General features: G+C 50.9%; 12 protein-coding genes across 12 annotated transcripts; 6 read left to right on the forward strand and 6 right to left on the reverse strand.

Moving 5' to 3' along the window:
* Position 1: 1 nt before the first annotated feature.
* IAR55_004562 (uncharacterized protein) lies at positions 2 to 292 on the reverse strand (the record flags this gene model as incomplete). The annotated part of the gene is made up of 1 exon (XM_066947660.1): positions 2 to 292. One exon carries the CDS (start codon positions 290 to 292, stop codon positions 2 to 4), a length of 291 nt encoding a protein of 96 aa, XP_066802074.1.
* A 32-nt stretch (positions 293 to 324) lies between these two features.
* On the reverse strand, positions 325 to 1,984 carry IAR55_004563 (uncharacterized protein; the record flags this gene model as incomplete). The annotated part of the gene is made up of 8 exons (XM_066947661.1): positions 325 to 352; positions 413 to 730; positions 782 to 853; positions 899 to 1,067; positions 1,130 to 1,222; positions 1,307 to 1,389; positions 1,468 to 1,619; positions 1,751 to 1,984. The coding sequence occupies 8 exons, from the start codon at positions 1,982 to 1,984 to the stop codon at positions 325 to 327; spliced, it is 1,149 nt and encodes a 382-aa protein (XP_066802075.1).
* A 710-nt stretch (positions 1,985 to 2,694) lies between these two features.
* IAR55_004564 (uncharacterized protein) lies at positions 2,695 to 3,432 on the forward strand (the record flags this gene model as incomplete). Its single annotated transcript, XM_066947662.1, has 1 exon — positions 2,695 to 3,432. The coding sequence occupies one exon, from the start codon at positions 2,695 to 2,697 to the stop codon at positions 3,430 to 3,432; it is 738 nt and encodes a 245-aa protein (XP_066802076.1).
* A 116-nt stretch (positions 3,433 to 3,548) lies between these two features.
* IAR55_004565 (uncharacterized protein) lies at positions 3,549 to 4,076 on the forward strand (the record flags this gene model as incomplete). The annotated part of the gene is made up of 1 exon (XM_066947663.1): positions 3,549 to 4,076. The coding sequence occupies one exon, from the start codon at positions 3,549 to 3,551 to the stop codon at positions 4,074 to 4,076; it is 528 nt and encodes a 175-aa protein (XP_066802077.1).
* Positions 4,077 to 4,414: 338 nt separating this feature from the next.
* Positions 4,415 to 4,738, forward strand: IAR55_004566 (uncharacterized protein; the record flags this gene model as incomplete). The annotated part of the gene is made up of 1 exon (XM_066947664.1): positions 4,415 to 4,738. One exon carries the CDS (start codon positions 4,415 to 4,417, stop codon positions 4,736 to 4,738), a length of 324 nt encoding a protein of 107 aa, XP_066802078.1.
* Positions 4,739 to 5,067: 329 nt separating this feature from the next.
* Positions 5,068 to 5,758, forward strand: IAR55_004567 (uncharacterized protein; the record flags this gene model as incomplete). Its single annotated transcript, XM_066947665.1, has 3 exons — positions 5,068 to 5,308; positions 5,357 to 5,530; positions 5,586 to 5,758. The coding sequence occupies 3 exons, from the start codon at positions 5,068 to 5,070 to the stop codon at positions 5,756 to 5,758; spliced, it is 588 nt and encodes a 195-aa protein (XP_066802079.1).
* Positions 5,759 to 5,835: 77 nt separating this feature from the next.
* On the reverse strand, positions 5,836 to 8,037 carry IAR55_004568 (uncharacterized protein; the record flags this gene model as incomplete). Its single annotated transcript, XM_066947666.1, has 4 exons — positions 5,836 to 6,410; positions 6,457 to 6,673; positions 6,721 to 7,866; positions 7,930 to 8,037. 4 exons carry the CDS (start codon positions 8,035 to 8,037, stop codon positions 5,836 to 5,838), a joined length of 2,046 nt encoding a protein of 681 aa, XP_066802080.1.
* Positions 8,038 to 8,310: 273 nt separating this feature from the next.
* IAR55_004569 (uncharacterized protein) lies at positions 8,311 to 9,477 on the forward strand (the record flags this gene model as incomplete). The annotated part of the gene is made up of 6 exons (XM_066947667.1): positions 8,311 to 8,361; positions 8,419 to 8,449; positions 8,521 to 8,706; positions 8,763 to 9,025; positions 9,084 to 9,098; positions 9,142 to 9,477. 6 exons carry the CDS (start codon positions 8,311 to 8,313, stop codon positions 9,475 to 9,477), a joined length of 882 nt encoding a protein of 293 aa, XP_066802081.1.
* A 206-nt stretch (positions 9,478 to 9,683) lies between these two features.
* IAR55_004570 (uncharacterized protein) lies at positions 9,684 to 13,761 on the reverse strand (the record flags this gene model as incomplete). The annotated part of the gene is made up of 19 exons (XM_066947668.1): positions 9,684 to 10,307; positions 10,362 to 10,714; positions 10,764 to 10,884; positions 10,938 to 11,044; positions 11,094 to 11,252; positions 11,305 to 11,526; positions 11,577 to 11,670; positions 11,723 to 11,821; positions 11,874 to 12,088; positions 12,139 to 12,286; positions 12,341 to 12,528; positions 12,580 to 12,664; positions 12,718 to 12,786; positions 12,836 to 12,858; positions 12,913 to 12,933; positions 12,992 to 13,204; positions 13,293 to 13,434; positions 13,502 to 13,516; positions 13,594 to 13,761. The coding sequence occupies 19 exons, from the start codon at positions 13,759 to 13,761 to the stop codon at positions 9,684 to 9,686; spliced, it is 3,066 nt and encodes a 1,021-aa protein (XP_066802082.1).
* Positions 13,762 to 14,523: 762 nt separating this feature from the next.
* On the reverse strand, positions 14,524 to 17,544 carry IAR55_004571 (uncharacterized protein; the record flags this gene model as incomplete). Its single annotated transcript, XM_066947669.1, has 20 exons — positions 14,524 to 14,732; positions 14,835 to 15,074; positions 15,134 to 15,190; positions 15,243 to 15,351; positions 15,405 to 15,416; positions 15,474 to 15,540; positions 15,596 to 15,656; positions 15,709 to 15,833; positions 15,887 to 15,965; positions 16,019 to 16,033; positions 16,087 to 16,104; positions 16,164 to 16,176; positions 16,232 to 16,324; positions 16,382 to 16,508; positions 16,563 to 16,684; positions 16,742 to 16,801; positions 16,864 to 17,078; positions 17,148 to 17,179; positions 17,240 to 17,303; positions 17,403 to 17,544. The coding sequence occupies 20 exons, from the start codon at positions 17,542 to 17,544 to the stop codon at positions 14,524 to 14,526; spliced, it is 1,860 nt and encodes a 619-aa protein (XP_066802083.1).
* Positions 17,545 to 18,363: 819 nt separating this feature from the next.
* On the reverse strand, positions 18,364 to 21,187 carry IAR55_004572 (uncharacterized protein; the record flags this gene model as incomplete). Its single annotated transcript, XM_066947670.1, has 5 exons — positions 18,364 to 18,534; positions 18,598 to 20,498; positions 20,556 to 20,826; positions 20,884 to 20,973; positions 21,032 to 21,187. The coding sequence occupies 5 exons, from the start codon at positions 21,185 to 21,187 to the stop codon at positions 18,364 to 18,366; spliced, it is 2,589 nt and encodes an 862-aa protein (XP_066802084.1).
* A 1,005-nt stretch (positions 21,188 to 22,192) lies between these two features.
* IAR55_004573 (uncharacterized protein) lies at positions 22,193 to 23,178 on the forward strand (the record flags this gene model as incomplete). The annotated part of the gene is made up of 5 exons (XM_066947671.1): positions 22,193 to 22,470; positions 22,564 to 22,875; positions 22,937 to 22,980; positions 23,037 to 23,042; positions 23,096 to 23,178. The coding sequence occupies 5 exons, from the start codon at positions 22,193 to 22,195 to the stop codon at positions 23,176 to 23,178; spliced, it is 723 nt and encodes a 240-aa protein (XP_066802085.1).
* Between the last annotated feature and the right edge of the window lie 126 nt (positions 23,179 to 23,304).

A 23,304-nucleotide genomic window follows, 5' to 3' on the forward strand; every position in this document is an offset into this window, starting at 1 on the left:
CCTAATAGACGTACACGAAATGCGGATTCTCCTTATCGGTAAGATCCGCGAAAGCCGTTGCGTTGATATCCTCATCAGCAACATCACCTCGCTCAATAGCAAGCCTCTTCTTTCTGTTCTCCCAGATGAAGGCGTATCGGAAAGCAAAGAAGAGGAGGAATTCGATACAGTTACAAGTAAGAAGCGATCCGATTCCCAGCCTGTAAGAAGGAGCCTGATTGGCGAGGTAGAAGAATGGTCCGACAATGTTGCCGATACAGGCTCCGAACCAGATGATACCGGATACCAACATTTTCTTGGTCTGACCGCCTGTGTTGGAGGTGATCAAAGACAGCGAGAGAACGAATGAGGCCTGGTACGAGCCGGTAAGGTAGCTATTATGTCAGCTGGGCTGGACAGAAAAAGCACTCACAAGCAGATCAATCGGCCAATGTAAGCGTTGGTAGGAGCGAGAAGGAATCCCAAAGCACCGGCGATGGTAGGAAGCATGAACAGGGCGCACACGTAAGTTCGACTGTTGGCGGGAAGTCGTTCGTTGATCAAAGCACCGGCGGCGATCCAAATGACGACGAAAACACCTTGAGGAATACCGAGGAGAGCAGTATGAAGGTTGTCGAAACCGAGACCCTTGATGACCAAGGTGGAGAAATTGCTGATACCACCGTTGGGAATGTTGCCAACGAGACCCAAGAAGCAGAACATGTACGTCTTGTAATCCAAAAACGTCTCCCTGTGACAGCGTATCAGACAGTGCTGTAGTGAGGGTGTGTATCTTACTCACTTGACCTGACTCCACTTGATTGTCCTGTTCTCAACACCAGTTTGATTTTTTCGCATTCGCGCGATCATGATGCTGTGGCAGGTTAGCAAAGGGTCACATTGAAGGCTACACACTCACAGTTTCTCATCATGTGAGAATCCTCTGAAAGTAGCGGGCGAGTTGGGCAAGAGGAAGAAAAGAGCGATGCCCCAAGCCGCACAGAAAGCGCCAACAATCAAGAATTCGTATCGCCACGACTGGAGGGCGCCTTTGATACTACCGATGCCGTATCCGATCAAACCACCGCCTGAGCACGAAATTCGGTATCAGCGAATGCACTGACCACAGACATCGCAACTGGACACTGACCCGCGACTCCAATCCCGTTGAATGCGTACCATACTGAGATCCTTGAAGGTTGCTCAGCTCGAGTGTAGTACATAGAAGTGAACAACATGAAAGCTGATGAAAGACAGAGGAATTAGCAAGAATCCCGGCGATTTTTCCACCAAGTTGTTCCGTTGAAGCAGGGAAACAAGCACTCACCGGGATCGGCAATCGCCTCGAAAGCACCACTGAGGACTCGAAGGGCCGCAATAGCAGCGAAATTCTTGGAAGCAGCTTGACACCTGTCCAAATGAGAAAGGTGTAAGCAAAGAGGCGTCCGGGCGAGAAAAAAAAACCACATTCAGGCTTCCGCCACTTACATCAAAAGTGCACCCCACATGAAGATGTTGGCACCGAGATAGTAAGCCGGAGGCAGTCTCTGCATGATCAAGTTGGATGGAATCGCCCAAGCCAACCAGCCAAAGTAGAAGATACTGGCCGTCAGCCATGAATCATGCTGATGGCCACTCACCTGGACAACCAAGAGTACTGAGTACCAACGAGATGCAGATCCTTCCTGATCCCGAAGATGGCGGCGTAAGACAGGGTGGTTTTATCGATGTACTAGTCGATCAGCTCTGCCCACGACTATGTCTCACTCACGTAGAAGAAGTAGCAGATACCGAGGAGAGGCAAGATCCTCCTGTCAAGACGTCTCTTGAGCGCTTTCTCGGCGACCGGGTCGATGGATCCGTCCTCTCCATACTTGTCCAGTGCTTCCATGTAAAGGTCGGCGTGTTGCTGCTTGATACGGTCAGCGGGTGTGGCATGGCCAACTCGCTTTGGATCAGCCGCTTCTTCGAAATGCAGGTCTTCTTGCTTCTCCATTGCGGACATGGTTGCAGAAAATAGAATATCTATCTATTCTTGAGATCGGTGGGGTCGTGATGGGGAAAAGAATTGCCCCGCTGTTGGGCCCTTATAAGCCCCTCGTCCTGCATGAGTTATCATGGACCGACAGCTCCCTCTTTCGGGATTTCGTGCCACCGGACCGTCCATTGCCGGGAGAGGAGCTATCATTACTCCGGATCACTACTCGGATACCGAACGTTTTTGAGAGGGCGGGACACCGTGGGCAGAACGGGACAAAAAGGCGGAGCGATCTTGGGGCCTGAGCCGGAGTCCCGGGCCGGATGACCAAGGATCTCCAGCGCCAAGAAGCCGAAAAGCTGTTCGGGTTGCAATCGGTAAAATCGGGTCCGCTTGCCGAAAGCTTCCGAACTCGAAAAGATATAAAGAGACGATGCTGATGATGATTGATGCATGGGTGATTGGTCAGAGTCATACATGCATATGAGTCAATCAAAAGTCGTTACATCGGTCAGGCATCCCCCTCCTAGACGGTCAACGTGACTGACTGTTGACTAAAACGTGTACACACACACATCCACACCCCACTTGAAACCCATTTCTCGTTCCCCTTGGTTGGATGACTTTCTACTCATCTCTACGTGTCACTCAATTGGTCCATGCACGGATATCTGTATCTGTCACATCTTTCTGATTCATTCGATGACTACTAACCCTGACAGACCACAAGCTTCGTTATGATCTACAGAGACAGTGTTGTTCCGACATCCACGTCCTCAAACTCCTATCCCTCGACCCTCTCTGGTCTATCTCACTCGGCTCTTGGGCTGACCGATTCTCCTCTGCCTGCACCAGACAGAATGACAGCTAATTCGGAGATATCATCGACCGACTCGCCCCCTCGCCCGCTTCGCAACGTCCATCAATCGCAGTCGAAATCATCCTTACGTCAGGAGGTGACCAAATATACGGCCGCATCTCGTCTTGCGAAAGGATCATCCCAAATGCTTCTTCAGCCACAGCAAAAAGTATCCCAGTCCAATTTGCGACCGATCATGAACAACAACAACTCACCCTCGAGGCATGAAGCTCTGGACAAGTCGGCTACGCCCACCATTGCTTCGGCCAGAGTATCCAAGCCTCCTGTCGAGGACCTCCTCCAATCTAAGACAGCACAAGCAGCTGCCACGATTCCCACTCGCAAGCCCAAACCTTCTCCTTCGGAAACCGAGACCACCCTGGCAGAAGAGTGGGAGACTGAACTGGTCAAAAACGCCCGCAACTTAACGATCCATCGCGTCCCCTCTCACCACAATCTTACCATAGAGAAGGAGGAACAGAGGCAGAAAGAACTGGATTGGGAACAATTTGGTGCATGGGAGGATCACAGAGATGCAGCAAGAGAAGCAGAAGATCGAGTGAGGAGAGATGCGGGAAGGAAAATTGGTGAGTCCGCCCTCGTCAAGCGGCGCTGAGTGCAGCCTTTCCTCCGTCGATGCCCCGCGTTCCTATTCGTGCTGCTCCGACCGGCGTCACATCCATCCACGTCGGTGTGCGACCCCGACTCCATCCTTCCAAGGCATCCGAGTCGATGACTCGCAACCAGCCCGAGTCCAACATCCCTGCGCCGATTTTCTCCCCTACGCAGAGCAACGCCGAGTCAACTGAGGGAACGGTGAGGGGAAGCTACAATTCGCGATACGATCCTGCTCTGGCGGAAAAGGCGAAGAAAGAGTATGAAGATTGGGTGGCGAGGAAGGCTGAACGAGAAGGTGGTGTAGGGGGAGAGGATTCTGGTGGAACACGTAACTGGGTCCCGAAAGATAGGGATGTTGCCCGGCCGGGTGCTGTCGAAGGCATAGCACACTCTGACGCATACGAAGGAAAGCCCATGGCTCAGCTTGAAGCTCACCCACAGACGGTTCAACCGTGGGTCTATCCGTTTCCGACTGGTGATCATGATCAAAGCTATGACCCGTCGCAACAGGCTATGGAAGCGTTTTACCCGCCACAGGGGTATTGGGATCCATCCTACTGGTGGGGTACGGGCGATATGGGAGGGATGGGTGCAGTGGGTCCAGTCGCTACAGGTGATCATGATTATGACATATCTGAGTAGGTTTCGATTTTTTTTCGATCGCTGACAAAGGGCAGGAAACAAGTGCAATTCGCCGGATCTTCTATCCAGCAATCACCAGGTCAGGTAGATCCTGCAGAGCAAGGTTACCGCGATATGTAAGTGCACGGTCTATCCAGACGTTTCACTCCTTTGTTCGAAATGTCCTTCCGCCTCCAGAAGGAGCCCTTTGGGATGTGGCAAGAGCTCGCACGCTCTGCACGCGTTTGTCCCAAGGGGCTACCTGGAAACGTCGTCTGCATCTTATATAGCTCTACCTCTCTTCCGTGTTTCCTGTTTGGCCTTTCAACCCCTCCAACTGTCTTTTTTGCGCCGGCAACATGTTTGGCATGTCCCCACCCCTTCATCCTTCCACTCTTCAAGACATCGGTGGACCCCAGCGATCTAGCATGTCGTACTATCAACTACCGTTGCCTCATACCACCACGTATGGTGGCATCGGCTTCGGCTTAGGTGCTGCGCAAACACCATCATCCCATCCTGGGACGCAAATGATAGGCGACTCTGTTGCAGGTCGAGCACTCCCTTCAGCGTATAGTAGCAGCCCTCCTCTAGGAGGCATGGGACGAGGCTCGATGGAAATGATATCCGGCATGGGCGGCGGCTTCATGCGTGGTTTTGGTGCAAGTTCCGGGTTGGTTTAACAGTTTGAGTTTCCTTTGAGAAATGATGCGGCTGCTCCCTTTGCGGAGGGACGGCTGTTTGATGTCCACTAATTGTGTCAGAGAGTCTGCTTCTGGTGCTGGTCTTGATCGCTCAATGCATGGGCTGACGATCCTATTCTGCCTCATTCCCTTCGTTGTCCCACACTTTGGGTTCGCCACATGACGAACTTATGCCATCGGCATCGATCACTTGGAAATCCCCTCTTCGTTGCACGACGTCCACCTCTCGGAAACCGAATACCGCTCCGGCTTTGACCACTGCTCCTCCCCTGCCGCTCCCTTCATCGATGTCACTCAGGACCAACATGATGATGTACAATCCTTATCAGTGGGAAGCCATGATGGGTCACGGAGGTTACCCTGGCATGCAAGGCGGCCCTTTTAATCCTTATATGATGATGGGAAGTCAGCAGCAGCAATCGATGATGGCGGGCGGTTCACCGGGACTTGGTCAGATGAACCCTGCTGCTGATCTCGGTGTTAAGCCTTTCGACTCGTCGAAGATGAAACAGGGAAGGATGGGTCATTACGGGTACTCGGAAGGACGAGGTGAGTGAGCTTTACAACCACTGGAACTGACATTAGTAGAACTGGCAGGACCACCCGTGGGTCAGCTGCCAGCTGGCTTTCAAGCGTCCCAGAGTCCGATGGCTCAATCTCAAGGAGGAAGTGTAGCTGCCGGTGGAACACCGTCGTCCGCGTACTATCAAGGGCGCAGCTCGATGGGGTGGGGTGACCCAGGCAGTGGTCCTAGGGCACGTTACGATGGAGGTTGGTATGTTTCTCGTCGGCTTTCCGAGCATCCAGTTGACAAACTGCCCGATAGCCACATCTTCCGGTCGCCAGGTTCAGGCCGATCTCGATACACCTTACCCTCGATCTGCGGCAAATGAGGCGACTACGGGGTGGACCCGATGGGGACCCGATGGTTTGGTGGTGAACAGGATCGATGGAAGGATGGGAATGAACCACCATAGGCTCAGAGAGGGGAGAGTATGAAAATGAGCCATGTTCAGAGTTTTAGGGATTTTTTTATGTTCGTAAGGTGTATGCAGTGTGCTTGACATGTTGCGTGTTTACTTTCGAGGACTCGGTGTCCAGCTCATACTTCGCTTCTCAGTCTTCCCTCCACCGCCTAACCCGGCCCATCCAGAACCTTTCTCCATGACAGCACCCCTATTCCTTCCTGCCGTACTGAGTCCTCCAGAACTGGTCATCGGACTTCTCCCCACGCTTCTCTCCAACAACTGGCGGGCCGCTGGTGTGAGACTGTTCGCTTGTCTTCTTGAAGTTGAAGATGGAGGTAGCATTGTCCCTGGAGTCCTTTCGCCTCTGACCGACCGCGATTTGTCGGCGGCCAATCTTAAAGCCGCGGTGAGCGCGGAACCACCAGCTCGGGGAGTGAAGCTCTTCGCTCGATCGTTCATCGCCCTGCTAGCCTTATCTGCTAATTTCCTGCCAATCTCATCGCGTCGTTTAGTTTCAGGCATTTTAAACGAGGGAGTCGAGTCGAGTGGATCGTCGTTGCCGTCAAGTGCTCGAGGAGTAGATAATAGTGTGCCCCAGGTTAACAGGGAGGGCAGGTCTTGAGGAGAGGGTGAAGGGTCATTTGCCAATAGCGGATAGTTGTTGATGGTAGGCATCTGGGGATCTCGATGATCTAACTGTCAGTGAAATTGTACCATGCGAGAACTTACATGGCGTTCCGCGGACTGCAGCATCTACCCAGCTTCTCGCGGGACTGCTTCCTCTTCGACTACCTTGACGGCTACCAGACGGCTCGTGCTCCTCCTCGGGTAATCGGGTGTTGCTATGATTGATAATAGGTGGCATCACAGCAGTGTTCGCAGCCTCTCGGGGCTTTGGATACGGATTCGTATTCGAGTCCGCAGGAAACATGAGATTATTTCGCGTCTACGTATCATCAGTATCCGAATCGCCTTATCACCGTAGGAGCTCACGGTATATCCCCACATGTCCGCTCCGCTCCCTCCCAGAGAGAGTGAGCCTCGTTCCTGATCTCCCATAGCAGCACGTTCGACCTTGTTTCTGCTCTCCGAATCTGCACTGCCCCGCCCCCGACCCTGATCAGCACCGCTGGTGATTTCGCGATGAGGAACTATTGCTCCATCATCTTTTGAGATCAGAGCTGTCGCTGGCAAGCCGGCGTCCGTCAGGGCTTGCGTCAGAGGATGCTTGGGCGGCAGGGCGATCTCTGTGACTGGAATTGTGGCGGCCGCCGAGGTGCGTTCTGTTTTCACCAATGCAGAAGATCCAGAAGTATGAACCACAAGCGCTCCGCTTCCCCCAGTCGTATCGCCTGTTTCTTCTCCTTGCAAGTTTTCCTTCCCCTCAGTAATAGTCTCTCCTCTGCCTATCAACTTGATGTCCTTCCAAGCTTCTCCCTCTGGTCGATCTCTGCCTCCTTCCGCTAAGCCTCCAATCAATCTTCGCCCTTCCGCATTAACCACCCAATTACCACTGGTCGCCGCGTCCAATATCGACTTTCTTTTTTCTTCACCCTCGATTCTCCTCGCTGCCGCCTTTTGTTCCGCCTCCCATGCCCAGCCCCATCGTTCCTCTCTTCTCCGTCGATTCTCCTCGTCGACGATCTGTACGAACGAAGCGTTGTCTTCTGAAGTATAGTTTCGTTGGAATGCGTCTAGACTAAGATCATCTCGCACAGCTGGACGAGGCCGTTTTCTTGGTCGGGAAGGACCCGCCTCGGCCGTCTCTCCGCCGTCCAATTCTTCGTAATCATCGTACCGTCGCCGTGTTGAAGATTCGCCCATCGGTGTTTCCCATCCTCTGGCTCCTACAGGCGTCCGCGTGGGTCTTCCTCTTCCTCCGGGCAGCGCGATGTATGGTGTACCCATCAGCGACAGCTCTGTACGTCTCGCCCTTTCCGCATCTGTATCATCCATACTTCGTCGACCATGTTCCTTCTCGTGAGCGAGAGCAGCGAGCTTCCGTATAGACGCAGACAGAAGCTCTGGATCATTGTCGGTCAGAGCGGTCAGATAATCGTTAGTGGCATGGATATGTGGGAGATTCGGAAAGAAGTCTCGAGTGATGATGTGAGACAAGGCATCGGTGTATGTATCTTCCTGTGTGGTTCGGTGTGATCAGCACCTAATCTCGGGCGATTTTCAAAGGAAGACGTGACTCACATCAAGGACATGTTGCTGGTACAAGCTCCTCTGACCCGCTTTAGGCCCATTCGTCAGTCGCGGCTGAATCCCAGTGCGAGGAATGAGCGCATTGCTATCAACAGACATCGTGGTGGACCAAGCTGTTGACAAAGATGAAGCGAGAAAGAACAAGAGATAGGCGCAAAAGTGGTGTGAACAAGGAGGGAAATGGTGGGTTGGGTGGCGAAAGTGTGACTTGTCCAACGTGAGGGGAGCGGTTAAGGGACATGCTAATCTTGTAACTAATCTATCTGTCGCTGATATACGTTACCCGAGGGATCCCATCATCAATGATCCCTTGAACCGTTTGGTCTCTCTCTCACAACTCCGTCGATCAAAACGTGAAGCAATCCAGCAACGATGGGGGCGAAACGAGTCATCCGAGTAGCTTTATTGATCTGTGATACTCCGGTAGGTCTGTCTTACCTGTCACTGCGTACTCGAGTCATATTGATATACCATCTATAGCGACCAGAAGTCATTGCTGAGCATGGCACCTGTACGTGCAGTGATTCAAAGATAGACACCCCGGTGTATGAGCTGATCACAGGCCATGTCTCGTCGCGGCAGACCTCGACATCTTTCGGAAATGGCTGACCGAATCACTGGCTTCGTACCCTGATGACTCTGTATCGGCTGAAACAGAGCTTATCGTGGATGGATATGATGTTGTGGACAAGCAAGAATACCCGTCACCGGAGAGACTCGTTGCTGCCGCTCCTGATGGTTACGACTGCATAATGATGACCGGATCTAGTGAGTCTATCTTGAAGGCATCGAGCCTAGACTGTCAAAGTGCTGAATCGTGGCAGAACATACCGCTTTTGACACTACCGACCCTTTCATTCCCCCTCTGATCAATTTCGTTCGGGACGTTGCCACTTCTGACCAGACTCAACATATCAAGCTCGTAGGAATCTGTTTCGGACATCAGATAATCGCCCTTGCTCTTGGGGGCGAATGCGTATCAGGGAAACAAGGGTGGGAAGTCGGTGTCTACGGCTGTGAATTGACACCGGAGGGCAGATACTGGTGGACAGGAGATGTGGAAGGTCAAGGTGGAGGCGATAAGGTCGTGAGTGCGAAGTGTCTTACAGGTGGTGGAATGAACGTATAGCTGATATTGTCTTTAGTATCTGGAACAAATGGTGTGTATCTAGTTATTGCTTTGACCACACTGACTTCTCTCAGCATCGCGACGTGGTACCTTCCGTTCCAGCAGGATGTCATCTCCTGTTGAAAACGCAAAAATGCCCAGTCCATTCCATGGTGAGATACCACCCCGCTTCGACACCTACCAAACCCCTCGCACAGATCCTTACGGTCCAGGGCCATCCTGAGTTTACACCACCCATCGTCTCGAAACTCATCGATGCCAGATCGGCAGCAGGAATCTTTGACGAGGAAGCGACAGCCGAAGCTAGGAGACGTTTCGGGGGAAAGGACGGTTCTGGAGGCGAAGGTTATGGCAGGGTCGGCTGGGCCGTTTGGAGGGTTTTGTTGCAGGAAATTCCGATTCAGACATAGACATACATAGAGAAGCCACTGAGGGGTCTGACGGCAAGACCGTTGTTGTACCAGGCATAGATTACATCAAAAGTCCGTGAAAGCTCATCAAGTCTTGTTCTGTTTAGTATATGAAGTGTGTATGTCGTCATCTACAAATTGCCCAAACTGCGGATCTCCTCAAGGGCACAGCCCTCTTTTCAATTGTCGGCTCGACCAGCATCTGTTCACCATTCATCATCCTGATTCCTCCTGTGATGGTCGTCCCATCCTCGATTGTACGGGTTCGTATAACCCTCAGGGCTTTGGTCTCGTTCGATTATATCACCTTGATCCCATCTCGTAACGCCGATATCTTCTTCAGACTGGTTCGATGCCGCTCGTCTCAAAGTTGGGGGAGTGTATCCAATTGGTGGTTGATTGTAAGCGGTAGGAGGGTATGGTATGCTTTCAACCGGTCGGTCAAACGCCTGAGATTGTTCGTAGTCAAGAAGGGGAGACGAGGCGACGGGGTCTTCCGACATATTGGCTCGATTGGTTGGGTAAGGGCGAGTTGCCTTGCGTTGAGGTCGGAAGTCTTCTGCCCGATGAGGCTGTTCCAAGAGATGATCTGACGATGGATTGTCCAACGGCAAATCAACGTTCGATCGGAAAGCAGGCGGTGAGTCGAATTCCATATTCGGAAGCGGGTAATGTTTATACGCATCTTCGAGCCCTGGTGAAGGCATTCGAGAAGAAATTTCGCTCTTGCCTCCTAGCATATCGGTCGAAGCAACAGATCTGGCGTCCCATTCGGCTTGATGAGCCTCGTCTCGAGGACCATCCCGAGTAGGATCGTACTCGAGATTTTCCTGGCACGTCATCAGTGTAAACATTCAAACAACACACCCATGGCTCCAACTCACCTCGCGAACCGCCTTGATCTTCACGCCGTCATGCTCGTGCTTGCCTGCGAACCATGGGTATGCACTGAGAACTTCCCTAGCCAGCGTCTCTTGACTCTTGTGCACCATAATAGTGTACAGCTTATCGTGTTGCAATGCCGGATGAAGGAATCTTCTCTCCATTTCTGAGTGTTTCGTCCTCTTCTCTGACATGCTATTGATCCTCTCCTGTTCAAGTTCTTGCGGGGTCGGCTCGAAGTAACGGAACTGCTGCTCAAACGTTCGAGACAGATAAATCTTGAAGCCGACAACGATAAGCACCGGAGGAGCGGCTGCGATACAATCGAGCCATCGCGAACGGATAAGACCGGTTGCTGCGATTGCATTTAGCAAACAGATCCGTGTTGTCAAAGGGTCACTCACTGAGAATCATGAGAAGCTGCATGAGGATACAGCTCCACATGAGTCGATTGACGTAAACATTCCACATGCGCCCGCCACTCTCCGCGCGAGAGATGAACACATAAAGCAGTTGATATTTGTACTAAAACAGAGAATTAACCCAAGTGCTCATTGGATAATTAGTGATAAACTCACAACAATGGACGAGAACCAGAATACACAGCAGGCTCCAATGGAGACCAAAGGAGCCAAAGGAGCGTAAATCAGACCGACCGTAGCGATGAACAGCAAGTTCACGATGACTATACAAATCAGCTGGTGCTCGGTCATACGAAGGGCTTCTCAACTCACTAATCGCGTACTCGAAATACCCAGGTTTGGTCATGTCCCGGATATCTCGAGGCGTATGCGAAAACATGAACCGTCGCAGAGATACCATCGCGAGCTTAATCAATTGAATGAGCTCGAAGATTACCAAGAAGCCACGAAGAGGCAACCAAGTCAACCAATCTGGTACCGAGTCTGTCAGTACCGATTGAAGATGAATGTGACGGCAACCCACAAGTGCTTTGCTGGACATATGTGCCTTGGATCTTGTCAGGAATATCCCGAAGACCTTTAAAGATGACTGAAGCACTCTGGTGTCTACCGATTTGGACGACGACTTGCGCGACGGCGGTATACACCACACCCAGTAAAGAGAAGATAATCAAGTTAGAAACGATCATGAAAAAGAAGTAGCGGGCGGTGACAGCTCGATCGAGACGAGAACGAGTAGAAGCGCCTTGAAAGAAGCGAGTCAGCCTTCACTTGTGCCTGTGACATTGTACTCACCCTGGTAACGACTGATCCTTCTCATGATCAGGGGGAGGAGGTAACCGAACAAAGCAGAGACAACAGACGGCAAGACACCAGAAATCAAAGAGAACTGCACAAAGATATCAGCTTTCAGTAGTGAAAGTGCGCTTTCATCTACATACTGTCCAATTTCCCCATGAGCCTGCATCTTTCCAGTGTCGAAGGAACGCAACGTATACGGTCAAAGCACTCAAGTTCGCCAACAAGGATACCACCAAGAGCTACCTCGCACACAATCAGCTGATTTCGCTTTTGATGTCGCATGCCACTCACAGGCAGGGTGTTGAAGAAGCAAACGACTGCAATGAGGACGAAACCAAAAGTTCTCTTGGATCCGACCTCTGCAGGCTCCAGGGGAATGTTTTGCCATACGATATCCTGTGGCATCGGTGCAAGCTGCAACTGAGCACCGAAGAGTTCCTTCAGCTTGCCTTGATGACTTCTTGCGATTCGGTGGGCCTCAGCAATAGTCTTGAAGGTGACAAATCCTACGAACTCTCATCAGTCCCCGAACTGGGGTGATCGAAATCATGCTCACCATAGTTCTCGCCCTCGATTCTGTTGATTGGTTTGTTCCCCTTTCTAGCGTGGCGTTCCTTTCTTAGCAGCGAGTCAATTGCCTGACGTTTGTTATCGATCTTCTCTCGCAGAAATCTGATCTCCTTGGCGTGATAGTCGATTGCGTCCTACCATGCAACCATTTAGTGCATGACAGTCGTGACATCTTGCAGCAGTCTTACCTTCTTCTCCCCGCCTATGCCCAGAAAACCTCCTTTTCGGATGGTAGGTCTCGTCTGCCCTATCTTGTCACCCTTCAGATACTTGACGAGATGCTCCTCGAGTGCTTTGACGGCATTGTTGTGATCCTCAACCATATCAGGGAAGTTATCGAGCCGCCTTCCGATTGAGGTGCAGTCGATCTCGGGACCTGTGAAACAGTCAGTATTCGGCATTGACACCCAATACCGCTTCATCTCACCAATCTTGATTCCATCAACCTTGAGCAAACCCATGAGAGCGAGAAGACCTTGGTCACTTCGATAATCCTTCCTGATTTGAGTGACCTGCCATACAAGTTAGCGCTTGGCCTCCATATCTCACATCTCGGATCATTCACCATAAGAGTTCTAGAATAGATTTTGCTCTGATAGGCTGGTGACCTGAACCAACGCATACGGAGCATGATCTGTCACACTTATTAGCGACCGAAGATCTGTATATGGCAAAGCGCTTACCATTGCTCGCCAATTACGCCAAACTGCGAAAATCGGTCAGTGAAGATGTCCGAAAGTCGCTTCCTCAGCGAGCTTACCGAAGTACATGACCACGACGTCTTTGTGTGAAACATTCATCAGCCCGACTCCGCGCGCGAAGCTCTCTTTCGAACTCACTGAAGCAGTAGCTTGCCGCGACGGCGGGCCACATCCAACTTCCCTTCACATTCTGAATAGTCAACAGACTCAACGCATTCCTATCGCTGCTCTTGACGTATTTGACATTGTATATGATGTTGACGACAAGGAGACCCGCGCTGAGGACGGAGATGACAGAGAAGATGGTGCGAAGCATTCGGAGGAATCTGAGGAAAGTGGTAGCATCGAGGCCTGAAAAGAGAGTCTCGTCAGTGTTGGAAATCCGCGTTGCGAACAAGGATGCGGTGATGTGCAATGCGATATGGATATCAGCACGCACCGATGTTCGCAATCATCTGCTCCTCTCTCAGATGAATGACAGGACTGAACCAAGCGAAGAATCCATTGGATATGGGAGGTGGTGGTGGTTCGTAATCTGGGTCATCTGCGGGGTCCATGGGACGAGGGAGTTGATATTTTATCTGTGTCACGGTGACAGCTAAGTATTGGAGACTTGCTTTCTGCTTTCAAAAGCGATATATCACTCACCTTTGGCGCATAGACCTATCACCCGAGGAATGAAGATGAATTGCATCAGCCAGAATAACGTCGTCGGACCGCACACCACCACGTCCACTCACCTTCTTCTCTCTAGGTCTGAAGAATGAGAATGCCAAAACTGTCGCTAATGAGATACCGGTCATCAAGGCCACCTGCGAGCCCACGGCCTTGACGGAAACCTGCGAGAGCGTGGACTCATAACTGGCGACGAGGGACGAGACGGTGTTCTCGTCGATGGTACCAGACATGATGGTGGGCGCCAAGAATGGCTATGTGTCAAACGAAGGAGTGTGAATGTCGGACTCTAGTAGCTGGTCGTGGGCCGTGTGATCGAAACAGTGGAGAACCAAGGTGGGTCCGGTGTGTAGGTACAGGTTGATCTATCTTTCTATTGGTACTCGTAAAACATGATAGTGGAGATGAAATGAGAAAGTGATTGTGTGAGAAGAGACAAGCAAAGCACCATAAAAGGCGAGGCCCAATGGATGATGATGTAACCGACCCAAAGACAAAAAAAAAAAAAGAGGGAATGCCAAGTCACGTTTCACGTTTTACCCGTTGTCTTTTTGTTTTTGTCCAAAACAGTGAGAGGTGTTCACCACAGAACTAGATTCCACAGCGAGTGGGGGAACATGCGAATCTGTCGGTGATCATCGTCGTATTGGTGGGAGAGTGAAGGAGTCGTCATGCGATAATGATAACGATCAAGAAGCTAGACGGCTTCAGTGCGGTGTTGGAGATCAATTGATAAATGGTGCGTCACTCACGCACCGCCCAGACGCGTTTCGCTTCAATTCACTGAGAGTTCCAGACTTCATTCAGGGTCATTCATTCACCAACGATTGAGATTCAGTAGTCAGGGTGAGATCATGTCGAGAATGCAGTGCAACAACAACTGTCCGGAAACACAGCCCCTTCCTCTCCTGCTCTCCTCATGCTATGCATCGTATTGGGCATGTCATGGTCTATGCTATGCTACACACCTCATCACAACTTTCCGATACTCTTTCTCATGCACTGCGAGGCTCAACACTCGGAACAGGACGTCTCGCAAGCTGTCTCCCTCCTTCCACAACCTCCACATCTCCAATCTCACCTTCATCCTCCTCTGCCAGCGATCCAGGTAGGACTTCGAACTCTCGAGCAGCTTCGATATCCACCGCTATCCTCTCACTGTTCTTCCTCTTGCGTCTCGTCATGTTCCGTCGAGTGTCGAGTCCTGGCACCACAGTGTGTCATCAGATCATACTGCCATAGACAGATGACCATGAATATCACTCACTCGCGAGTTCCTATTGTCCGCCCACAGCGTTGTAATCACCTCTCAGACTGTTCCTTCGGGCTCTGGATCCACCGAACAGTCCATCCACAGAATCGGCGATCTTCCCAAAGAAGCCGGGTCGTCCCTGACCCGGTAGAGGCGAGGGTTTCCGCGAGAGTGGCAGTGTTGAGCTGTCCGACCCTCTTCGCCGGCTGTTGCCCACTAGAGATGATGTCTCGGAAGCTCCTGAGTCATCGTCCTCATCGTCGTCGCCTTCACCATCGTCATCGTCAATGGGTTCTAGGACGACCGTGAGCATGTTTCTCGACTCGAATGTAAACAAGTACATTGATACTCACCGTCTCCGAACAGAGCGTCCATTTCTTCCAGTGGCACCCCTCGAGTCTCGGGATAGACTGTCGAATTTGATCAGCCTTCCGTCTGCATGCTTCAGCCCTCTGCACTCACGGAAATACACCAGCACGAAAGACAGACAGCAAAAGAAAGCGTGCATCGGGTAGAGTCGCCAACCGATGAGCTCCTGGAAGATGGGTGTCGTCACCCCGACCCACCAATTCTGCGAATGTGGGATCAGCATGCAAACGTGTGTCCTCGAGTCCTGAGTCGTACCGAGAGCCAATTCTGTGAAGCACCGTAAATCAGCGAGTGAAACTGGGCGTATGAGGGGGATATACATACGGTAGCCGTTGATAATGAGACACCTTTCGCTCTAAATGCCAAGGGCATGATCTCTGGAGGATAAAGCCTAAATAAAAGCAGGTCAGACCAGACAGGATATTCGGTACTCGAGAATGGCTCACCATGGAACCGGTCCCCAACTCATACCAAATGCCGCATTGTAAATGACGACACAGATCACCACTGCGACAGATCAGTCAGTCATTGCCTAACCGACAGCTGTCTGGCTACTCACCAGCATTTGGTGTGATTGCTTGATCAATGTAAATCCACCAGCCCGTAGCAGTGAGGGCAATAGCCATAGCCACCGCTCCACTCAACAAGATAGGTCTACGACCCGCTCGGTCCATAAGATACCACCTGCGTCAGAGTCAGTGAAAAGGTGGGTTGCCCGATATACATTCCGCACTTACGGTGGCAGTGAACTCGCAGTATAGAATAGAGAATTGATACCTGTCATCAGAATAGCATCGCGCCCTATCCACCCGGCCTCTGCAATACAATATGAGCAAGACTTTTCTGTACCCGGCCTCGATCCTACTCACGCTCAAATACAAGTGCTGCAATGCATTGTAAGCACTCGGCTTGTTCATTCTGAATATAAAGGGCTTACGGGCATAGTACGAGATGACTGGCGAATGCGAAGAGTGTCAATCAGCGTAATGACATAATACGAATCGATTCCCTTACCATTGATACCATTCTGCGAAGTCCTCATGTCAGCACCACTTTCGCATCTGAAACTCGACAACACTGACAAGTTGTGCGAAAAGCTGACTGCTCATAGCAATCAAAACCCGACCCTTATATCTCTTCCACAGAGCAGTGTAGCTCCTGTCCCCGACCGCGCGCTAACAAGCAAAGATCAGCCAATCGCTTCACGAAATCATGTACGCGAATATGCTCACATCGGCCAATACAGCGTCGCGAATCTCCTTGTACTCCAACAGTACAGATTCTGAGTCCAAAGCTTTCCCTTGGAAGTCTGCAATTACAGCCAAACCTTCCACCTCTTGATCCGTGTCGATCAGATATCTAAAGGAATCGCGTTGATAAATTGCACATGCTGCGAATTTCGTCCGAACTCACCTAGGGGATTCCGGAGCGATAAAGCTACCAATGAAAAGTATGAGACCTCCCAGACACTGAACTGATAAGGGAAGACGCCATGACCAGTCGTTCTGAAGGTAGGAGCAGGCGTAGTCGATCCACTGTAGTCCCGTTAGCACTTGCCTTGACGAGGTTCAGCAGAGGTAGGCTACACTTACAACGGACGAAGCGTAACCGATGATATTCCCCGTGAACTCGACGGATCCGAGAAGACCTCGCTGCAAAAGGTGTTAGCTTGGTTATAAATCTTATAGAAAGCAGAAGTAGAGTGGTGTCTCACATGATCCGCAGGAGATATCTCCGATTGATAGATGGGTACGACCATACTCAACATCCCTACTCCAAACCCACTGATGATTCTTCCGACCACCATGACAGCATAACCCGTACAAAAGGTCTGAACGGCACCCCCGATGGTGAAGACGATGGCACCGGTACGAAGGGTCATTCGTCTACCGTAGTTGTCGGCGAGATGGGCAGCAGCAAGAGATGTGACTGCGAAAAATGTAGTGTATAGTCAGATACGTTGAAGAGAACGGAAATTCTCTATGCAACGAAACGCACCGAAAGCTCCTATTTCCAGCACCGCTACCATGCTATCATCATAATCGTCAGATACGCCTTGGGGCCAACAGGAGAGTGAAGTCATTGCTCACTTTCCTACTGCTGCGTTACTTGGCTGATTGACTGCATCGACTATCAGTGTGGCTCGAGCAGTGGCTGAGAGTGAGAATGACTTACAGTACGCTCTGCATTTGTAAAGAGGACAATAGGTCATATAAGCTTGAATCCCATCTCTACACCGGATCGTCTACGCACTTGAAATATGGTCCTGTGATAATACCTGTACATTATGATTAGCATCCTTTGTCGCAGGGATCAAACGGCCGACATACCAGACATAACACTGCATTGGTACGACAATGCCATGACCGTCAGTCATCCAGTACACAGCGTTCATTTTTGCGGGCTAGCTGAGCTGCTCACCCTTGATCATACCTATCGAGTGTATTCACCATCAGCGCCCCATCATATCATCCTACCTATCAAAGCAGATCACGCGACGACACTCACCCGAACAACCACACGCCTATACTGAGAAAGGCCGAGACGCTATACAGCAGACTATGTCCTACTAGCTTGTGAGATGTTTTCCCGTGTATCAACGGGATGCCCGGATCTGACATGATGCTGAGCTGTGTCGATAGGTTTGTTTCCTGTCCTGTTCCTATTATCTAGGCTCGATGCCTTTTTCCAGTTCTGCCTTTTGATTCCTTCAGTCACGGCGAGCAACGATTGATAGGTATCCGTGTATGACCCGTGACCATGGATCCACCCAAGAGAGGAGAGCAGCTGCAAAGTTGAGTGTTGGGGAATATGATATGGTGACAAGAACCAGACCGAGGTTCATGTTTGAGACGCGAAGGAACGGTAGTCAAGTCACACTGCAGGCGGTCGATTGGCGCAAGCGTAGGTCATCTCCGTCTAATCTCGTCTTCTGTCTGTGTGGCATTTTGCACCAACTCATTCTTTTTCCTGGAGATGATGGGAGAGGTGTTTCAGGGAAGGTAGATTGCCCCGTACGGTGACCCCATTTCTGCATTCATGTCATTTCCAAAGTCAAGTGTGCGTCGCATTAGAGATTAGGGACCCATGACCCGTGCATGGCACTATATAGGATTCTGAAAACGATATGATTGTCCGAACGCCGGGCCCCAGAGAAGACCAAGTCATTATTGTCCTATGGTGAAAGTCAGGAAGAAAGACCGCACAACTGCTTCTACGGCAGAGTGACTCGCCAGACCAAAGCTTGGTTGTCGAGCGTGTGACCGAACTTGTCGGAATACGGTGCACCAGCCTCGAAACCATGTGTCGTGATGAAGTCATTGTCGGAGAACGAGAAGAGGAAGTAGTCATCAGGGTACTCTGGATCTTGAATCGATGCAAGAGCCTGAACGACGTAGTGAGCATTCATCCGTACCTATTTGAGCCACAGTCCGTGGAGTGGACTCACACTTGACTCCCACTTTCCATTGATGAGGGACACGTCGTAGGCGCCATCGTTGTGAAGACCGAATCTGGCAAGCTGCGTATCGTCGATGATACTGATAAACTCGGTAGGGATGATGGCCTTGATATCCGAAACGAGTTTGCCCTTGGGCGAGACTGGCACGACTCCCATGGTATAGTCCGTCTTGACGATATCTGTCGCGCCGTCCAAGTTGAAGAGCAAGAAATCTTTGTGTTTTGAGTCGGGATCATCATTTCCATTCCCCTTGCCATCTCGAGAGAGCATCATGAAGGTGTCCTCGGACACGTAGATGAAGTCGGATGTTCCTAACGCTTTGCCTTTGCCGTTGGTGACGGGGAGTTGCACCACATACGCATTGGTAAGGGTTGGAGTATCGCTCACGTCATAGATGAACAGACGCGTGTAACGACCTTCATCGTTCTCATCCAAATCCTGTTCAGTCCCCGTTTGAAGAAGGGCGTAGAGCGTTTTACCGTCAGGAGACGCGGTGAGACCTTCAAAACCCTGGTTGGGCTGTCGACCAGTCTCGGGACCTTCTGCAGAGTCGGCAGAGAAGAATAGTGACCCATTGCGGTATGGGAGCACCGCCTTGGGTGGAACAACGGTGGACAACAATTTGCCGTCTGCAGAATACTTCCAGATGTAAGGTCCGTATTCATCACTGACCCAGATCGATCCGTCCCTGTTGAGAACAAGACCTTCTGCATCAGTAGATATGTGGTTGTAAGTCGAATTGGCGATGGGTTCAGGGGGAGTACTGTTCCGAGCAGCGAGAGCGTCAAGTCCAGTAGTGGGTGTGCCGTCAGTCTCGAAGTATCGTACAGTGCTGTCGTAACTCAGCTGAAAGGTAGACTTCGCATTCTGGTATTCGAGTTTACTGCTGTCGTAATACGGATTGAGGGTGAAAGACACCAAGTGGTGTCGGGCAATGAAGTCGGTAGTGGTGGCGGTGTTGTGACCACGGTCAGGTTGAACCATCAAGACACCTGTGTACGTATCCGCCGTTTTCTCGAAAGACTGAAGGGCGATAGCGGAACCGATACCACCGATCGTCTCTCCGAAGGAATCCAAGGCGTCACCGGGGATGGCACCAAAGCCGACTAGACCCTTGTTAATGTATGTCTTGCCTGCAAAAGTCACGTTGGTCTGATACGCAGGATTGGGACCGACTTTCGAGGAAGTGGCGTTGGCAGTGGCTGAGGGGATCACAACGGACGTGTTGCTGGGTCTCACAGAGATCGTAACGGAGGTACCATTGGTGGGCGCCCTGGAAGGGGCAGTGGCAGTAGTATTAGGCGAAGAAGTGAAGGAGGCGGAGTCTTTGGTGCTGGTGGCAGAAAATCTAGAGCTGGAGGAGGTGGAAATGGAAGTGGAGATGTGTTTGCGGCTTGAGGTGACCAATGACGATCGCACTATAGTGGAGACAGGGACAGATGGAATGGACCTGCTGGAAGACAGAAGCCAAGAGCCACCGGTTGTTGATGGAACCACAACAACACTACTTGCTGGACTCATCGATGCTGTACTGTGTAGGGCTGTTGACAACGGCTGTGAGGATGCAAGGTGTGCCGAAGAAATGGGGCTACCTGGGGTCCTCGAGGACCCGGGCGACGAAGTCGCACTCAAGCCAGAACGCGAAGACGGAACAGAGGCATCCGTGCTCAGAGAGGACGACAATACGGAAGGTGAAGCGATTGTGCCGACAGCGGCACTGGAAGCTGCAGTCGGAGTTTGGACAGGAGGGACGGCGACCACTAGTGAGGAAGATGAAAGAGAGATTACAGTGGTAGTTGGTGAAACACTCCCTGCGGACACGCCGAGGATGCTTGTAGCACGTACGACTGTCGAAGAAGGTACAGCAGAACCAACCCCAAGGCAGAATTCTGTGGAGAGGATTGAGGTCAACATTATTTACATTGGATTACGGCCTACAAGCTTACCAGCTACCGCATCTTGGAGTCCCAGTTCGGTAGCGAAAGAATCCGGATTGAAATTGTCTCGGGACGGGGTCGTCACGTTTCTAAAGACGCCCTGGGGCTCGGGATATACATAGGTGCAGACTCTGAGAGGGAGCTCATCGGCAGACACCTCGGGGAACATCCAGTTGGCGTAGATACGGTTGGGCACACCGAGGACGTATCCCGAACCGAAATTGTAGATCGGCTGACCACCCCACGCTGCGATCAAGGTAGCGAAGGAGGAGGCGACAGGCTGAAACGATCATCAAACCACTTCAGCTTACTTCGGTTCTACGTTTAGACAGCTTACCGCCTCCACGATTATTGTGGTGAAGTTGGAAGAGGTATACAAGGTCAGGTCATCCGAGCCCTCGAGGTACACTGAACTGGTAGCGAGCGTCTGCGAAAGATAGTAGGGTGAGTCGAACGTAAAGTAAGCCACAGGAAAGTCCTCTCACGCTGCCATATTCGACGGTCGAACCATGACCAAACTGTCGACCTTGAATTACGTGTCGAGCATCAACTTTGTGAGTTGATCTGTTCTTGATCGGAGTAGCAGTAATACAAGGAGCGACTAAAAGGAGGGAAGATAACGTGAGGAAAGAGAACCTCATTGTGGTTCTCTCAGAGAGATCGAAGTTAGTGACAGCCTAAGCCTGATTACTTTTCATGAAGGGAATGGGGAGACTCTCAGGACAGAAGAGACTGTTGGGAGCTCTTTAATACCATATTTCGAGCTCATCGAAGTCACTTGTTTACCGTTCGGACTTGCTTCTCTCCCGCTCCTCGGGTCTGTGCCTCAGCTCGTCGGATATCACGGACACCTGGCCTCCGTCTTGGTCCCAACAGAATGGAAACACTATGACTTGAAGATTTTACCGGTTCAGAATGCCATGAGCTCAGAACAAAGCGTAAATCAATACGGACATCAGGCCATTCATAGGGTCTTGTTTCTGAAGCCATAGGGTCCTTGTCATATTGTTGAGACATGATCAACCATCAGCTGGTGACGGGTCCACGATGTCCGAAGACAGCCCCCGCTGGTCAACTGGAACGAAGTAAACACGTTCGTGAGTCAAGATGAACGTGCGTAGTCTGGAGGCCCGCCATATGCTTCGATATGACACTAAAAGCGCCTTGTTGTATGACCCCGTGTATATATAGGTCCATTCCAGACGGATGTCAGGGCTTCGATGGAGAATTACACCGCTCACGGGTGTTGAAAGTCAGTATGTTGTAAAGTTATAAGAGTTCGGGTGTAAAAATGTCGGATGCTTGACGGCCCATTCCAAGAGCTCAACAGGTTAGTTTCCCGTCCGTTGGAACTAGCATCACCCATCCTCATAGATATCATGCTGCCACAGGCTTGTGGGTGGTGTTACCCGTTGTCTTTGACTCTGATGGTCAGTCATGGATCGTTCATAGCCATTAGCCATACACCTCGTTGAAATGTTGCGCACGACTGGCATCTCGATCCAATCCGTTCCAACATGCAAAGTTACGTAACATCTTGTTTTCCATCTTCTTCCTCTTCCATTCACGACCTTTGTCTACCTTTTCCAGATCAGGATTGTCCCAATCTCACCTATTCCATTGAATCATATCGTCAACGTATCAACATGGACGCCGAACTCCAAACATACCGCGATCAGCTTGCCTATGTCAACCTCTCTCTTGAATCGGATCCATCAAATGATGACCTGCTCAAACTCAAGACTGAGTTGGTAGAGTTGATCGACCTGACGCAGGCGGCTATCGGCCATACTGCCGGCAGTACAGCTACAAAGTCTGAAGCGAGTAAGGCGAAAGGAAAGGCGAAGGAGACACCGAATTGGCAGGAGCAGGGACAATACAAGGCAGGGATGGACTGTATGGCCAAATATAAGGATGGTAAATGGTTAGTCAGCGACTGCACTACCCTTCCAATCGCTATTGACCTAGCTTTCGTCTGCGAAAGAGAGGGCGGAATGCTGACGATAGTAATCTATAGGTACCCTGCTCGGATCTCAGCAGTGGTGGGTTCTCAGGAATCACCACTTTACACCATCACTTTCAAAGGATACACATCGTCCACCAACGTCTCCATCTCCTCGCTCAAACCCCACGACCCATCTGCTCCCATCCCCCAGCCACCAAAGAGAAAACCAGAAGAGTTGACAGAAAAGGAGAAGGAGAAGAAGAAGAAGAAGGGAGAAAAATGGATGGAGTCGCAGAAGGCGAAGGCGGACGAGGTTAAGGAGAAGAAGAATGCTTGGGAGAAGTTCGGTAAGAAGGCTCACAAAAAGGGTATCCATATATCTGGGTGAGTCTCGATGTCCATCAATCTTATTGATACTCGCGTATGCTGAACCGATATTGCGCAGCTTGGAAGGGAAGTCTGTGTTCAGAACTCCAGATAATCCATTCGGTGAGTTGTGTTTGCAAATACTTTGTCGATCTTCAGCTGATAGATACTTTTCGTAGGGCGAGGTATGTATGTTCTTTCTGCATCGTTGCTATATGCTGATCTTCGTTCATCGTAGTGGGAGTTGTTGGATCAGGTCGAGGTGTGACCGAGTACGAACGTATGGGCAAGCACAAGTTCGATGCGGACAAAGAGGAATAAGCGTCTCCTAGATTACTTGAGCTTATTGGACTCCTTCTATTGTCCAGCTATATCGACTTCAATCACTTTCGCCTGCTGATCATACGCATTTATCCTGTGTGCCTTTACATCATCTCTCATCCCTTG

This window comes from Kwoniella newhampshirensis, chromosome 8 (assembly GCF_039105145.1).
Source record: "Kwoniella newhampshirensis strain CBS 13917 chromosome 8, whole genome shotgun sequence".
NCBI classification, from domain to species: Eukaryota; Fungi; Basidiomycota; class Tremellomycetes; order Tremellales; family Cryptococcaceae; genus Kwoniella; species Kwoniella newhampshirensis.